The sequence below is a fragment of the Melozone crissalis genome, unplaced genomic scaffold, assembly GCF_028551555.1.
Source record: "Melozone crissalis strain CALT ecotype California unplaced genomic scaffold, PUWL_Pcris_2 ptg000063l_1, whole genome shotgun sequence".
Classification (NCBI taxonomy): domain Eukaryota; kingdom Metazoa; phylum Chordata; class Aves; order Passeriformes; family Passerellidae; genus Melozone; species Melozone crissalis.
Genome location: NW_026535841.1, coordinates 4833850 through 4851111, shown reverse-complemented (window position 1 = coordinate 4851111; position 17262 = coordinate 4833850). Strand labels below are relative to the sequence as shown.

The 17262-nt window shown below is 41.0% G+C and overlaps 1 protein-coding gene across 1 annotated transcript in view; it reads right to left on the bottom strand.

The window, feature by feature from the left end:
- The window catches only part of SPPL3 (signal peptide peptidase like 3), a 56730-nt gene that overhangs the window by 16455 nt on the left and 23013 nt on the right, over window positions 1-17262 (bottom strand). Inside the window, exons 2-3 of the mRNA XM_054288615.1 lie at window positions 7566-7643; window positions 1848-1936 (exon numbers count right to left, since the gene is read on the bottom strand). Of these exons, the coding sequence (XP_054144590.1) occupies window positions 1848-1936; window positions 7566-7643 (167 nt within the window). The remainder of the gene's footprint in view (window positions 1-1847; window positions 1937-7565; window positions 7644-17262) is intronic.

Below are 17262 nucleotides of genomic sequence, written 5' to 3'. Positions count from 1 at the left end.
AAAGCATGCAAGTCATGACAGTTGCACATGGTGATGTCATTTATTAGTCCATGCCATGATCTATGACTCTTAAACATAAGTAGCATAATAAATTTTAAAAATAAAGAGCAGAAGAACTCAGTCATTTGGGATTTCTGCATTGCTGAGGTCTGGCACATTAAGGTAAAGTGCAATGTAGAGAGTCCAGTGGTGACAGTGTGAAGACACAAAAATTCTAATCTGTGACTTAGATCTGATTCCTCCTGCTCTGAGAAAGCACATTTATTCACATGTCCTTCAACTTCCCAAGAGAAAAACCAAACCAAACAAAAACCCAGAAATGACACACTGCACACCACCTTGGCATCTGGGAATTAGTGCCTGCAGCATTAAATGTCAGAGTTCTTCATTTAATTTCTGATCATTTTGACAGCTAATCCCCTTAATGTGCTTATTCCCCAGCCCCAGACTGTCTTCTCTTCCTTCCCAGATGCCAAAAGCCTCAACTGCTCATTGCTGTATCACCAAGCACAGCAACCTCTTTGCTCTGTGCTGCCAACAGAAGCAGTGCTGTGACAACTATTTAAATTCCAAGAGTCTACATTAGAAAAGACAAACCAGCAAGAGACACATACAACATATGTTATTTCATTCCTCATTTTAAAGCTATGCTTCTTGCTCTAAACAAAACAAGCTTGGCATTCAGGGTTCCATGCACAGGGCTTCTCACTCCTGCCTTCTATACTCTGGGAAACTATTTCACTCTAGAGTGAATATTGCCTTTTCTCAAAATATGGCAATATAAATTGCCTTCAGTTAAACACAAGTATGAATTTACAACACACTGTGCACACTGTGTTCCACTCTAACTGATCAGCTCCATATTTTCACCTGCAAAACTGTGCATGTCAGATGGCCAAGCTGCCTGCAATCTATTTATAGCCCACAGAAGGGACAGTCACCATGCAGGAGCTGACATGTTAATCCCACCCTGAATAGACAGTGTGCAGACACATACTTTGTGGTCCATTATAAATGAGTTCCCAGAGCCATGTGAACTCTCTGCTTCAGTTTCTCTACTGATAAGGAGAATCCTCCTCAGGGATTTGTCAGTGCACCCTGCAATCCCTCCCTGCTTACACACTGGCCAACACACCACAGCAACGAGCTCCAGCCAAAAAAGGAATTACACCCCCTTCTCCTGACTGTGGGGTGGCTTTTTTCAAAGTAAGCTGTTCCCATTTCCAGTCAAGCCTGACAAATTGTGCCACATGCAGTTTTTATGCATTATGGAAATGTTATGTTGATGTTTTAAATTCAGCTTCCAGGGGTGTGATCCAGCCATGGACAGCAGTGTCAGAGCACAGAGAGGTGGGAGTGCCCAGACACAGCCTGGGACCTGTGAATCTGCAGGTGGGAGTGCCCAGACACAGCTGGGACCTGGGAATCTGCAGGTGGGAGAGCCCAGACACAGCTGGGACCTGGGAATCTGCAGGTGGGAGTGCCCAGACACAGCTGGGACCTGGGAATCTGCAGGTGGGAGAGCCCAGACACAGCTGGGACCTGGGAATCTGCAGGTGGGAGTGCCCAGACACAGCTGGGACCTGGGAATCTGCAGGTGGGAGTGCCCAGACACAGCTGGGACCTGGGAATCTGCAGGTGGGAGAGCCCAGACACAGCTGGGACCTGGGAATCTGCAGGTGGGAGTGCCCAGACACAGCTGGGACCTGGGAATCTGCAGGTGGGAGTGCCCAGACACAGCTGGGACCTGGGAATCTGCAATGCAGCAGCTCAGACACAGCCACAGGTGAAGCAGGAGGTGCAGCCCTGAGGTGAAGCACAAAGGAAGGAGTAAAGCTGACCCTTACTGTTATTGGTGCTGTTGCCATTAAATGACCCAGTGGTGCTGCTGTTGTCCTTCTCTTTGTCCTGATTCTCAAAGTCCATGTTCAGAGACCTGCAGGGAACAAAGCAAATGTGACAGGTGAGTTCCAAACTCCTGCTCAGGCTCATCAGCTGCAGTTTCATGCCCACTGCCACAGCCCCCTGCCCCTGGAGAAGCCCTGTAATGCTGGTTATTGCAAACACCACCAGACACCAGACACAGGGGGAAATTAAAATAACTGAAGTGCTTATTTCCAAATGAGGCCCCACATCCCAATTCTGACAGTGAGATCAGCCACCAGTGTCTGCACTGGGGAGTGCTGAAAATCTGTGCTGCTGTTTGTTGTTACCTGATTTCTGGGAAGTGTAGAACATGATGGAACACAATAAATATTTCAGTTCTCTTGTGAATTTGAACTCTTTCCAAGTTCTCATTTTTGTTCCTTTTATTTCAAATTTGACTATCAGGTTTCATTTTTAAGGCAATAATATTTCCTTCCTCGAAATGTTCGCATGAATGACCCAAACTATCTTTTAAGTGTCTGCTTAATGTAAGGTCTTACTTCACTGAAAAAAAAATTCAGCAAAGCCTAGAAAATAATCATATGTATATTTTACATGCACACAGAACAGATGACTAGAGGAAGCTCTGAATAAATAGTACAAATTAATACACTTTTATTAATCCATAGGAGCTGACAACATTCCCCTGAATAGCCAGCTCAGCTGCTATTGATTCTTTTCATGTTGATATAAACACTTTTAAAAAAGTTCCAATTTAGGACAGTATTCTACCCCTTTTGCCACAGTCCTTCACTTTGATACAACTTTCAAATTATATTCTAACACATTTGACATAACCTTCTGAAAAGGGGGAATTTCACTTAAGGTCTGTTTTGACCAGCAATAATTTCTATTGTTAAATTCAATGTGCTTTTTAACAAAAAATACCAGCAATCAAGTTTACCATGACAGTTTCTCACTGATGCATGTGTGGTATCCACAATTTAGCTGCATATTGATTTATTCAAATGAGCTACAGAGAACCACCAGAAGCACTCAGCATCTCCCACTGCACAGCTCCTGTCTCAAGCTCACAGCAGCATCCAAGTATTCCAACAGAACTTCCAGGTCAACTTCTTTTCAAGTTTAGCTTAACTGAGTTACACAAAGTAAACATTTAGTATTACACAAAGTAATACACAAATACACAAAGTATTTGTGTATAAAACACAATACACAAAGTATTCATTTATCAGACCAGTAGCAAATATACCACGGTCTCCTAAACTTTTCTAGAGGTGTCACAGATATTTTATTGCAGTGCACTGATCATGGACTGCAATGCACAGGTGAGCAAGTCTGTGCTGCAGTCCCAGAACCTGGAATTAGGCACAACCAGGTCTATAGGATCAAAACACAAGTGGTGTATTAAAGACAGTGGGGCTGAGCAGCTTCACTCCACAAAACCAAGAAAAAGGCTCTTCCAGCACAGAACTGGTTTGTTTCCTTTGCTTCTATTAAGCAAATGCTCCCCAACAGTGTTATGAGATTAAAGCAGCTTCTGGTCTCAGGCAAAACCCAAGGAAGCTTCCACCTCAGACCCACAGTGCTTCTACACAGATCATGGATCATCAACTAAAGAGTTATGGAAAACACAAAGAGGCAACAGAGAACACTAAAATTCTAACAAATTAATCTGTTGTTCTTAGCTTGTTCTTTTAAAGATCTCTTTGCTCTGCCCTTTGTTTGGAGTGCCTCCATCATTCACTTGCACTCCCCTTTCCCTCATTATGCATTGTAGCTTTATAGTTTTCCTCTCAAGCTATAAAAATCTGGGAGGAGGCTGACAGCCCTCCAGGACTTGGTCCAAGATTCACACAAACAAGATAATTCTTTTCTCAGGGCAGTGTTTTCTTCCCCTCTGAATTAGCACAGTTTAGCAAGAACCTTACACCATCATTCTCCCAGTGGCATCGAGCAACTCATAACTTAAGGGATTTCTATCAGCAGAGAAAACTGGAAATAAAACCTATCACATCTACTCTCATAAACAACCTCAGCCCCTCTCTTTTCATTGCCATAGTGTCAGCAATTATTATTACCTATAAATATCCCTGCCTCCAAAGTAAGCATAAATTAGGAAATTACTTTCACTTAACAACACAGCTGCTCTTCCAAGCCAACCTCTGAATAATCTCCTACTGTTTTATGATCTGGCTCTTCCCTCTGCTACAAATTATCACTAACATACTAAAAAAACCTAAGAAGCAATCACTAAAACACCTTCCCAGAAAGTTAAAAATCATACTGTAAAACAAGATAAACTCAGAACTACTGGGCTGTAGAGAAATGGCAAGCTGGGAAACATTCCCTGTTTTGTGCAAGTTTCTCCTGGGCTCCCAAGGGAATGCTGAGTCAGCATCTCCCCTGGGGCACTGAGCTGCTCCATTGTTTCTTCTGTGGGTCCTCAGAGCTCCAGCTGGTTGCATTTCCAGGGCAGGGTTTCAAAGCAAGTCACCCTCTCCCAGGGAGCCCCTCGGGAGGGTTACACCGAGGCCAAAGCAATGAGTAATGCTGGCACTGCCTGCAAAGCTCAGATTCAACCATGGATCACTCCACTGCACAAATGCCTCAGGGAGACCCTGCAGGACATCTTATCTGTTCTTATCAAGCAATGGAGAAAACAGGGATGCAAGGATTTATCTATAGGGGCACCTGCAGATGCAACTTATTGAGAAGTCCCTTTTTGCTCTAGCAGTGAGGACAGCCACCCACCTGAGAGCTGTGGGAGCAGGGGAATGCCATGCTGGAAAGCCAACCCTCAGCACAACATGTTCACAGGACACTGGGTTCACCATGTGAGCTCCTTTCTATTCACACCCACACTTTGGACACTCAAACCTAGAGACAGAAGGCCCCAGGGTCATCCCACACTTCTGGTTTGGCTCAAAAGCAGGTATTTGAACAGGTAGATTCTGGGTTAAATCTGGCTTTACATAAGCTGAGAGCCCCTGTCTGGGGATGTGATAGGATAAAGATTTAGCTGCTACCTGCAAAGCAACCCCAACATTAAAGTCACAGAGAAGCATTTGGACAAGAAGGTGGCTGTCCTGCCCTCAGAGACACCCTGTTCCAGGCTGAGCTCACCTCTTTAAAAATCCACAGCTAACGTCTCTACTTGCATGCTCCAGCTTACAGCTTGTAATGGTTTAAGGGATTAGAGGTGCCCCTTTGGCAGCCAGCAATGGAAGTATGTCAAGCTCAAGGACTGAGAGCAGTCAGAATGTGCATGAGAGAGACGTTCACAAGGGCTGGAAGCAAAATCTCCTGAGCCGGCACAAACGCAGGCAGGAAATGCTCGTTCATGCACGGCCAGAGAAGGGAACTCCTCTCTAGTGCTGCACTTGGTTCTGGGCTTCACCCACAATTTATCAGACATTCCTCTGAGTATACTGGGGGTTTGGGATTTTTTCATTTGTTTTGGACAAATGCTGCTTCTATTAATAAGGACAGTGGACCAAGGCTTTCCTTTGTTCCCCTGACGCTGCCTCAGATTAGATCCAGCACACACGTGGATTTTATCCTAATGACTCACCCACCCAATTCCTTCTGATCCTATTACTGCACTTCTGTTTCAGCCACTTGCCAGGAATATTACAACTACTCTACTTGCTTCTTTTCAGTTGAAAATCAGAAAGCAAACCCACCTTCTGCAACACAAAGGTTAACTGAGGAGTGCTATTTTCTTTTTGTCTTACAACAGCTCTGCAGGAGACGAGCACTCAAATCCAGGTGAACACACCACTGCTGACAGATGAGAATGAGCACCCTCAGCTGTAACTTTTATCTTTCCAGCACATCAATTTTCTAAGAAAATTCATCCACTTTGCCAGAAGTTTTCATTTTACTACTTCAAGAATTTCCAGATGAACATAACTTTGTAACTTACTACCACACTTTAATTTCTTAAATAACTTAATTGTATTTCAGACCTGTTTGTTAACACCACTGCACAATTTTCTGTAAAAAACTGTTTTTGACCTCACTCTCTGATCAAAGAGAATCAGTTTGTCCAAGTCCCCAGCATAACTGTGGGTTTTAGCTCAGACACCTGCTAAAGGAATCACATATAGGAGATGAATTAGGAAAGTAATTTTAAAACTCTGGGACCCTATTTTGGTCTGTAACTCACATTGTGGGGTCTTCAGGATACACACAAAGGCAAAAGACTAAAACAGGATATTTTCTCAATGGTTTGTATCCATCACCATCCCACCACTCCATCCATGAGTGAGATTGCTCTGGAGTTCACAGTCCTTGCTAGGTGAGTAGCTTTAAATGTAAAATATAGGACAAAATGCCAAGAGCATGTGTAGGTACCAAGAGGAAGAGGATGGCAAACAGCAGGGGAAAATTTTGAAGGGCAAGGAGCTCCAAGAAAGAAGCAATTGAAGTTCACACACTCCTGCTGTTTTATATTGCACTATGTTTTCATAATTGAATCTTAATAAATGCTATTGCTTCTTGCAGTCAGATGCATAGTTCCTTTTTACACAATAGCATAAACTCAAATAGTTAAAAATTTAATTAGTTCCTTGACAATATGCTAATCTGACTCAAAACTTGAAGAAAAAACTAAACAAATCCAACCTTTGATTACTTTTTTATTCTGATCATCTCTAGATTTTATTTTTCCAAAGCTTTCTATTTTAATTTCACCAGCAGTGCTGTTACCTAATGCTTGCTAACAGCAACAGACAGCTCCTGCAAAAAAATTGCCTCTTTCATTATATGACTTTATTAACTTACAGTAGTGATATAAAACCTCTTATCCTAAAACAGCTGCAGCTGACATCATATGGATGAGCACAGCTATCATCTATTTCAGGAGTGCTCACAGCAGTTCAGAGACTCCACAGTGAGTGTAAGGCCTTTTATCACAGAGCTGTGAAATGAAGCAATGCTCTTCAAGAAACAGAAAGAAAACCAGGCCGTATTTAAGATTAAAAAAAATACTTTCATATTGTGATTATATTGTTTCAATATTTCAGTATGAGCCTCATTCCTTAGGTGCCATTACAGTAAAACAAACTGTATACTACAGCATGCAAGTCTAAAAGGATAATTGAGTTTTCTCTGAACTATACTCAAGTCTCCTGAAATGAGGCAAATTTGATTTTTGAAGACTCAGACTGATCCTGCAGCAGTTCTCAGATGCTTTGCTGGAATTCAACACTGGCAGTGTTTCCCATTTCCCCATGAAGCTGTTACTGGAGCAAGCAGCAGTGGGACTCAGGGACTGCTGCTCCACAGGACAGGTCTGAAATCACAGCAGAGCATTCCCAATCTACCACCTCTGGCTGATGGATTGAAAACTCTGCTATCCAGAACATTACCTTCTATCTGTCCCAACAATCCTTTTCTACTCTCTAAAATAGGATTTTACAGATCTGTCCTCAAGGACTGACTTTTAAGTCATCTTATATGTGCTTGTAAAATGACAATTGCATCCTTCAGAAACCCCAGCCTGCTGTTATTGCTTCCTTTTCCATTTCCTTCTCAGAAGCAAATAATTTTTATGTTGGCTATGTCTGACAAAGATACAATGAAACAAAAAAGGCATAAACTGTATTCAGTCACTTGCAATATTTTTACTTGAAAAATAAAAACTCTGCAGAACCTTAAAAAGAAAATCTTACCTGAAACTGCCATAGACTATGAGGAGAATAGAAATCAGGAAGGTAGACACTTGACTGGAATCCACAAGGGAATATGCCCTGCAATTAGGAAAAAGAAGGCAGGTTTGTCATTGTGAGTGTCCATTTGCTAATTCTTTTTCTTATTTTAATATAAATACAGAAACGGATGACAAATCACTGCAGCTCCCTCTGAAGTTCTTGTCTCATCTGGAACACAAAACCTGTAGCTTGTGAATTCACTCATTATATTCAAGGCTGCAGCATGAAAAATCTGCACAGCCAAAAAAGGACAACTCAAAAGCCTTGTGGTAATTTATTCTGAACTCACCAGATTCATGGGTTTTTCCTCAAACTCATTAAAATTACTTCAATTGCAGCTACTGCAAAACCTGCATGTCAACAACAGTAACCTGTTACATCCTCAGAGGGGCACCATGGCAGCTAAGGCTCACTTAGCTGGGGGGAAAAACCCCAAACAAACAAAAGAAACCCCCCAAACCTCACAACAAGCAGCAACATTCATTTATTAAACCATACTCAATCACCTCCCTATTCCAGCTTGCAGATCACTCAATGCAGGATTACTGATGGACATTTCAAACCCAGCTTTACCTGACTGACTTCCTAATGTAACACCCTGTGTTTAAAGCATGAAATTTGAACATTGATGCAGCAGAGGCCACTGTGCTGGCAGGGCACAGCAGGCAAGAGAGGCTCTGGGAGTCACTCTGCAACTCCCAACAGGTTCTCCATAACTTGTACTAAAGCAATGGAAAAGAATAAGAATAATACTCTGTGTTAATTGCATTAGTCTTATCCTACAAAAGACATAACTGAATATTTCTGAAACCAACCAAAAAGCCCAATTTCAGCAAGGCTATGGATATGGAACAAAGATAATTGAATTACATGATTGTTCCAAATTAAGTACCACTGAGCAAATAAAAACTGAAGATACGAGACAGTTAAAGAAACACTCATCCCATTCCCAATTCAAAAGCAATTTAGAGATAATTACCAAACCACTAGACACACAATTTAAAATACTTTTGTTTAATATATAAACACAAATGTGAATCTTCTACTACAGAAACTCAATATTAAACATCACTGACAAACAGACTGCCTCTTCCAGATGGAATTATATACTTGTGCAATAAGCTTTTAAGAAATTAGATACTGCTTTGGTTAATTACCATTAATAACTTCCACATATCTCCACAATAAAGTGAAAATCAGGTATCTTATTTGCTCATAATGTTGGCCAACACATAAAGACAATCTTAAGCTTTAAGTATTGTATTTTCTTTGTATGCATGACCTTTAGTTACCAGACTGTGGAATAGAGCCCTAAAAAGCATCCACGAAGATCAATAGAGTGAATTGCAAATACATGCAACATCATAACTCAGCACTTACAACCAGTGCACCCATAAATGTTCAGGTTATACACAATGCAGTTCACAGCACATGACTTTCATGCCATGGTTACAGCTAAACTCACACCAAAGGAAAGAGCCTGAGGACATTCACACTGGGTCTGTGTCCTGTTTCCAGCTCTGATTTCAGAGGGAAGCATTCCCTCATCCAGCCTTGCACAAAGGGAAAGGAAACTTTGCATTGTTTGGATTTGAGAATAAATAGTGGAAATCGTCTATTAAAAGAATACTCAGAAACTCCACATTTATAAGAAAAACAAAATGAATGGAATTTCAGAATGGATTAAACATGGCCAGGGTTATGCACTGAATTTTATTAACTTATGTTCATAAAATTTTATCTTCACAAATCAGCAAATACTTTTGAGATGAACAATGTTTGCTACATAATTCTTCATTGGGTGACAACACTGGAGGCTATGATAATTAAAATGCCATTTTGTCATCATTTTAAGTGTTAGTCACAACAACGCTGTAAATGCTAAAAAGATTCATAAAACAGATAAAATAGAAATGATACATGGAGCATGGATCAGCCTTGTGCATAATCCATCAGTTTTGTATTAAAACTCAGTCCTCTGGTTGGATGAAGAAACTGAAGAAATGCAAACCCGTGTTAAACACTGATCTAACACATCCCAGCCCTGCTGTCAGGCTGCACTGGTGCTCAGGACTGCAACCTGCTGATTCTGTGCCAGGCAGAAATGAGAATTAAAGTCCTTCCATGCTGCACAAGTGAAGTGCAACAGAGTAAACAGAAACTCATCACAGACCAGAGATGTTTCCTGACCACCCCCCTAAAACAACCTCAAAGCTCAGTGCTGCTACCAAGATAATGGTCTGGGGAAATTCATATTCCCTGATATTCCAGCAAACAGGGCCAGGGAGATGCAGTCACACTTTCCTTCTTCCTCAGGCAGCTGGAAAAAAAACCAAGGAAAACACACAGAGTGTGACAAGCTGAACTGAGAGAGCAGCTCAGGCATGTCCAGATTCCATCCAAAGTTCCCAGCACAAGTAACCCACAAGGAAACTTGAAGGATAATTTTACAATGCCAAAGTGAATCTCATTGTCATAAAACCTCACATCTTTTAAACATTAAATTTCCCTACATTATTTAAGGTATTGCACAAGACCTGAAACCAGAAGTGCTTCCTAAAATCCTATCCACTGACTGGACGGACAGTTTGTTAAGAGACTAAAAATCCTTGATCCCAAATAAATACTTCCTAACACATTAATCTAGGTTAGAGGTAATAAGCAAATTACTATCACTGAAAGAATGAAAAAGTAAGATTACTTCCTAATTTTTAATATTATTCAAAATGCCAGTGTCTTGCAAACCAATTTGTAATTTTAACTGAAATTTAAATAACCTTCTACAAGCCAAACAGATTCCACATGCACTAACAGAATTCTCCTACAGGCACATTTCAAGTGTGCACATTCATGTGCTCTCACAGCCAAGCAGCATCAGTGCCATGTTGCTCTCAAATGGCACCAGCCAAAGCCAGAACCCACTGCAATGAGAGTTTTCAGAAGCTGCAGTCACATTTAAGCAGCCTTCCAGTGCACATATAAAAATAAAACCAGCTTCCTTCTAACAAGGTATTTCTGTAAAACTCTTCAATCTTGGAACAAGTAATGGAAACTTATGCACAGAAAATGCCTGTAACAAGCTCGTGCATAGTTATCCTTTGACTTAAGTACTGATTTTAGATGCAATTCTCAGTACTTACAACACAACAACCTACAAAGAAAATATTATTCTTCATCCTCAATCTGAAAATTAATACTGGATAAGGCCATGCTAAAGGCTCTTTTGAAGCTGGCTTCAGCGCAGTTCACCTGTGTGTCATGTTACAAGAACAACTCCCAGCTCATTTCCAAACTCCAGCATATGTGCAGAACACTGCTCAAAGTACGAAGACAACTTGGGTTTTCCCAAGGAAATACATTTTCCAGGATTCTTGCACTACCACACCTGAAATTCCACATCCATGTAAGGAAGCTGGTTTAAGAATTACTATTAATAGAGCTATCAGATTCTAATTTAGTTAAGTAACGAGTAACTAATTATTACACTCTAGTAGTTAATAAAACCATGCACTCTGGTGCCTTAAGACCATTTTCTCAGCCAGCTGCTGAGAGGTGACTTCTATAACCTGAGCTCTCACTCTGAACCTGCATCTTTACATGGCTGAGATCAATTTTCATAAATTCTCTGCCATGAGGCATCTATTTCTGGCAGCTCCATGGGCAAGGCTCAGAACACAGAGCCTGCTAAGGCATGCCAAGGCAGAGACACAGCAAGCACTGTTCCATGACATATTCTGTGTGTCTGCCCCAGAGGCTGACAGTGAGAGCATTGTGCACACAACAATCCCAGCAGGGCTGTCCAGCCTGGCACAGAGAGCTCCATGGACCTTTACCTACAGAACAATCCCAGGGGTGCCCACTGGGACACAGCAGCACTCCCAAACAGAAATCATGCAAAACACCCCACAGCCCTGAGAGCTGGTGTGCAAGCAGCACCGTCCTCTCCTCTGGGAAAAATGAATAACTTCTGTATTCCCAAGGGAACACAGACCCACTTCATTCCCAGCCAGGGAAGGTGGGAACCAGCTCATCAAAGGTGCCATAACAGCAGTCATGGCACCACACTGAAGACTCTTGGAAGCTCTTTCCTCTGAATCAGCAGCTGCAGGTCAAGCTCTTTGCCCCTGTCCCTCAGGTCCAAGCTCACCTGTCTTTGTGGACATTCACCCTACAAGGTTCTGCCATCTGCCTACTGTTCTCCTATTATGAACCTTCTGGGTTTTTTTCTTTTGTATTTCCACTCAAGAAAATCACCCAGTCAATATAAGCACTGCTTTTCATGTTTCAGCTCTTCCTTATCACCAGAAGACAGTTTCTGCGTAACAAACTCTTTCCTTCCAAACCTCCAGAAGGAAACCTCAGGCAATGTCTGGTGATTGTTTTTGCCCTCTGTGTTGAGCAGTGAGAATCTGCAATCTGAATTTGTTCAATCAAGACCCAGACTAGGAACCAAAGGGATCTCCAGATAACAGTGCAGAGCACTCCCCTCCTGTCATGGGCAATCTGAAATGACCACAAGGCAACACAACCATCACAAAGGCAACTTCTCACCTTTGCCAATCACCTGTTCTTCTTCATCTCATCTCTGCATAACCATCTGCAAAATCACACACAAAACTAGACTGAGGAACCTGCCTCCCTGAATAATAATGAAGAACAAATGGGAGAGTTTCTCAAGTGATTCAGACTCCTGATCTGGCTCATCTCTGGACATAAAACCAAAGAGAAAAGACTTTTCAGTGGCAGCATTAGCTTAAGTACCCCAAAATTATTGCTCAAGATATTAAGGAAGTTTTATATATTTGGAATAAAAACCCATTTCTGTTTGCACAAGATGCCTACTAAAGGTATAATCATAAAAATTAAACACAGATAAGTAAATATCACTCCTGACTTCCAGGTACAAGAGACATTATTGTGAAGAATTCTGCCAAGGGGGCAATGAGAGGCCTGTGCCCTGAGGTTTCCATAGCAATGCACCCTCACAGCCTTGGACATGAATCATTCCCATCCAAAGGCTGCTGTAACAGCACAAGACAAACCCTCCCTGCACACTCACAGTACCTATACAAGAATGCAATAATAGAGCAACAAATAAATCACAATGACTTGGAAAGTGCAGCAGATGAACTCAGTTCACTAAAGCTCACATGAAGAGAGATTGCATTTCATCATGGATTTTTTTTAACCAGTGATCAAAACATCCAAGAGTTCACAAGATTGAGGAAAACAAGACTATAAAAGGATGGTGAGCATGCTAGATAGGCTCGAGTACAGATGGATTAAAATAGAAAAGTTTTTGCTGTGTTTAATGGGACCAAATCTACAACTTGCAGATATCACAGAATCACAAATTCACACTGGGAATGGAAGGAGATAATTTAATTCACTGATCTTACTCTGGGGAGAGACAATCAGTCATGACAGGTGCTTATCTCATCTGTTGTTAAAAAACTACTTGATGAAAAATTCAGGGACTTTCTTGACATGTAAGTCTTTCTGACTGCAATTTTTGTCCACAATTTTTCTCCTTTGAAAAGTCCTTTTCAAAACTCATGGAGAGCTTTTCATACTGGCCACATCTGGGGTGAAGTGGATCCAAACATGAATGGATATTTCCACTCACATATTTCAGTTTCTGAAGGATGTGGCTGCTTGAGAAGTGACCACACAAAACTTCAAATATTCTTCAGCCCACATTAAACCCATGACTATTTACCCAATCAATATGGTACTTTTCACTTGCATTTCAAATACCACCCTTATAACCAAATGTCCACTGTCTCCTCACAAGGTAAGTGACAATAATCCACACCCAACATGCATCCCAACCCTCTTCAAAAGAAAATTCCTCAGAGGTAGGTACCAGGATTGGAACAGTGATGTCAGGGCACCTCCCTCTGCCTCTCCCTCCCTGCTCTGTACTCAGCATTCACTCCCAGAACTTGCTGAGGGCTCACATTCAGTGTGAGGGTCCCATCTCAGCTGATGGGCAACTCTTTCAAAGGGAAATTTTAAAAATCCCCAATATAATTTAAAAAAACACCAACCCCCCCCCCCAAAAAAAAACCCATTAAACCAAATCAGAACAATCAACTTCTGCTGGAAATCTGGTGTTGAATGTCAGAATCAAGGATGGAGAAAATTTCCACTCCCCTCCTCCCAAGGGTTTCATGTATTTCAAAGCATTTTTAGTGTGTTTATTCCATCAGTGATTGTCTTGGCAACAGAAAAACAGAAAGTCAAGAAATAGCAGTTGGTAAACTTGAAGCAAGCTGCAGAGTATTTCTGCACTTCCTCTGCCCCACACCAGGTTTTCAGAGCCATTAACTCCACATGGAAAACAACATTCACCCTTTGGATTTTTTGGATCATGCAAGAATGTGCCACTCATGAGGAAAACATTTTCCTGAATCTACCTGCTTTGTAAGCTTTTAAACATTCTACTACTTTATTCCTTAAAAAGAGTGTGTAGTAACTCAGTGATTAGAGCAATTTATTGCTAAGAGCAATTCATTGCTGATGCTCAGGTACCTGGCACTTGTGAGCTGCCACTGCAGAATTATTTGTTAAGAGCACAAATCAAACTCAAGGACTCCAGAGCACAGTCCTAGGGCACATGAAAGAAGAGCACTGCCATGGACATGAAGATCAATTACAGCTAATTGCACAAACACTCATTTTGGCTGGGGGTGGACTCACTCCATAGGTACAACCAATACTGCTTTTTTCCTTTCCTGGACTCCAGGTCAAGGGTATGACTAAAAAGCCTCTTTCAGCTGCCTTACATGTGTAAGATATACACATATTTAAAAGCCTCCATTAGGCTTGCTGCCAAACCAAAGTTAAATCTGAGTGTAACAGTTAAAGGTATAATTTTAAGTGTGAAGTCATGGCACCCACAGCTGTAAACATATCTCAAGACTCTTCTATTCTTTAGTGTGATTCATAGGAAAGCAAGCAAATTGCTATGGCTTGGCTTCTGTTAAAGGAGTAGTTTGTTTTCTAAAGTAAGTTTACAATTTCATCTCATTGTCACATGCAGATCTCACTGTCATGCTAAGTATGAGTAATTCATGGAAACATGGCTTATGTCAGAAAATAAAACAAGTCTAAAGTGAAACAAAACAAAACAAAGAGAAAAGAGTAATATGGAATGTCCCACTAAAACCAGACTTTGCTACACAGACTCAGTGAGGGCTCAGGCAAGCATTTCAAACTGTAACCAGAGAACAATTCTGCTGTTTACCAGCCAGAGCTCCCAGAACAACATTTTCACATTATTAAATACCATACATAGATTTTTTTTTCCTACCCATACAATTTTAAATCCCAAGCACCTCTTCTATTCTTTCCAGAAAGCTGATTTCCTAAATTATCTCTGCAAAACCAAATTCTAAGCTCCCAACTAAATTGCTAAGAGCAAACACTCCTCTGAGCTCACTTTGAGAGGAAATTGAAGTATCCAGTAAGGCATCAGGAGACACAGACTTGAAAAAAAAAACAAATTCTGTTAAAAACATTCTCCAAGCTACTCCTTTGGCTCACCCCACTGTTTGCCACCAGAACAAAGAATAACATGTTTCACAGTTTTTTGGAATTACAGCCACTGGAAGATTTCCAGATTTCACATTCTGCTTGGTGCACTCATTTCCTTGCAGGAATGGGAGCACAACTTCCAGTCCCTGCATGAAAGCACAACAATACTTCAGTCATGCAAAGGAGCATTATCCCAAACCAACACAGGACAGTGCCCACACACCTCAAAAATATTTTCAGCTCCTGATGTCCCCAGAGCTCCAGTGGAACCAGAGTCAACAGGATATTTGGGAGTAAAATTTGCAGTCAGTGGTAAATGGAGAAAAATTAACCAGTACAGCTTCAAATAAGTTGTACAGGACACACATATCTGAGTATGGAGTAGCCTGAACTAAAATAGAGATCCAAAAATCAGGGAATTGTCTTTCACATTGTTGTCACAGAAAACACTGTCTTTTTTATTCCACACTGGATACCTGATTTTTATCTCTTACCTAAAAACACACACAAAATACTTTTTTGACATTCCTTATGTTATTGAGGAGGGTTGGTTGGTTGATTTAGACTGGGTCAAATGTTTTGCTCTAAACTTGACAAATGAAAAAGGATCTGGGAACCTTCCCTCCTTTCTTTCTCAAAGAAAGAAAAAATAAGCAGTCATGAAAAGCAGAGCATGCTTTTGCTGCCAAATATATGTGATCACCAGCCAAGGAATCCTCTCCAGGAGCCAGATTTGGAAATTGTATCACCAGGATTTTGAAAATGTGAAAAGCACATCTATACAGTGATGTCTGCAATAGGGGACCTCCACTAAAGGAGTATAATGTCAATGAGTTAAACTGAACAAGAATATGTGAAAAACCACATTTGATATCAAGATCCAGAGCTTGTTAGTAGCAAACCTTTTATTTGATTTTGTATTTTAATTGTGTCACAATTGTTTTAATTGAGGCTGTAGCAGATCAGGCAACTTCTTCCACAACACTGGCATCCTACTGCAGACCAGCCCCAGCAAACTGCTGGGCCAAGGCACAGCCCTGGTTCTGTTTCCTAAAACCATTGTTATTTTTATCCCTCCTTGACAATTAAATCTGAAGGACACCAGCTTATGATAGGATTTGTCTGTGTTGGTTTGAAAATTGAAAGCTTGAGGCAAGGAAAGCCTAACAGGCTCCACTGCAAACGGTATCAACTTCAGTTTGCTCACCTCTGATTCAGGGGCATTAAGAGTTTTGCAAACAAAACCTGCTTTTTTAAATACTTGCCACTGCAATTAGCTTGGGTTTTGATATTAAAACTTATTCACAGACAGGAGAAGAAGAAAGAAGTAGAAAAAGCCATCACAGCTCTGGTTTTATAAAAGCAAGTTTGATTCAGGTCAGCAGCTGCACAATCAGCAGGTGTGACACAAAGAGAAAAGGAATCAAAATGTGGCCATGAACAAGGTGGGACTAAAATCCTTTAGGGAACAGCTTACAGACAGATCTCACTGAGCACATTGTAATACACACACCTGTAATCCAAGCTTTGCTGGAGCTAAAGTAAATTAAACAAAATTAACCTTCCTATCTTCCTGTACCCAACTTTCCATGCAGAATTAAGCACTGCTTTAATTAAGTTAATTTTCAAAACAGACCATAAGAACTGTAGTTGCTGCAATATATGGTTACATTTTATAACATTGTGTGCTCTTTCAGCCCTTTCAGATTTGGTTTTCACCAGTAAACTGCAGACAGCTTTGCTCCAGCAGCACAGCTCCAGCACAGGACAACACCTGGAGGCACTGGCCATTCACCAACAATAAACCCCAGCATCAATAACAAACAGGGCATTCAGTGAGGGGCAAGAAGCAGACACACTGCACTTGAGAGGGCAAAACTATCAGCTTGTTTAAAAGATGCTTGAGGATGAGAAAAAAATTTAAAAATCCACTTGCTAAACTAATTAAAGAAACTGTATTGTCCGTAACTGTCTATCACTTTACAAAGGACTTCAGGTCAGTGCAGAGGGCAGATTCAAATTGTGCTGTAGTACCATAAAAATTGCCAAACAGAAGTATAAATACAATGTTTTTGTGGAAGAATTAAAATCAGCAAATATCAGAACAAGATGTTAATAT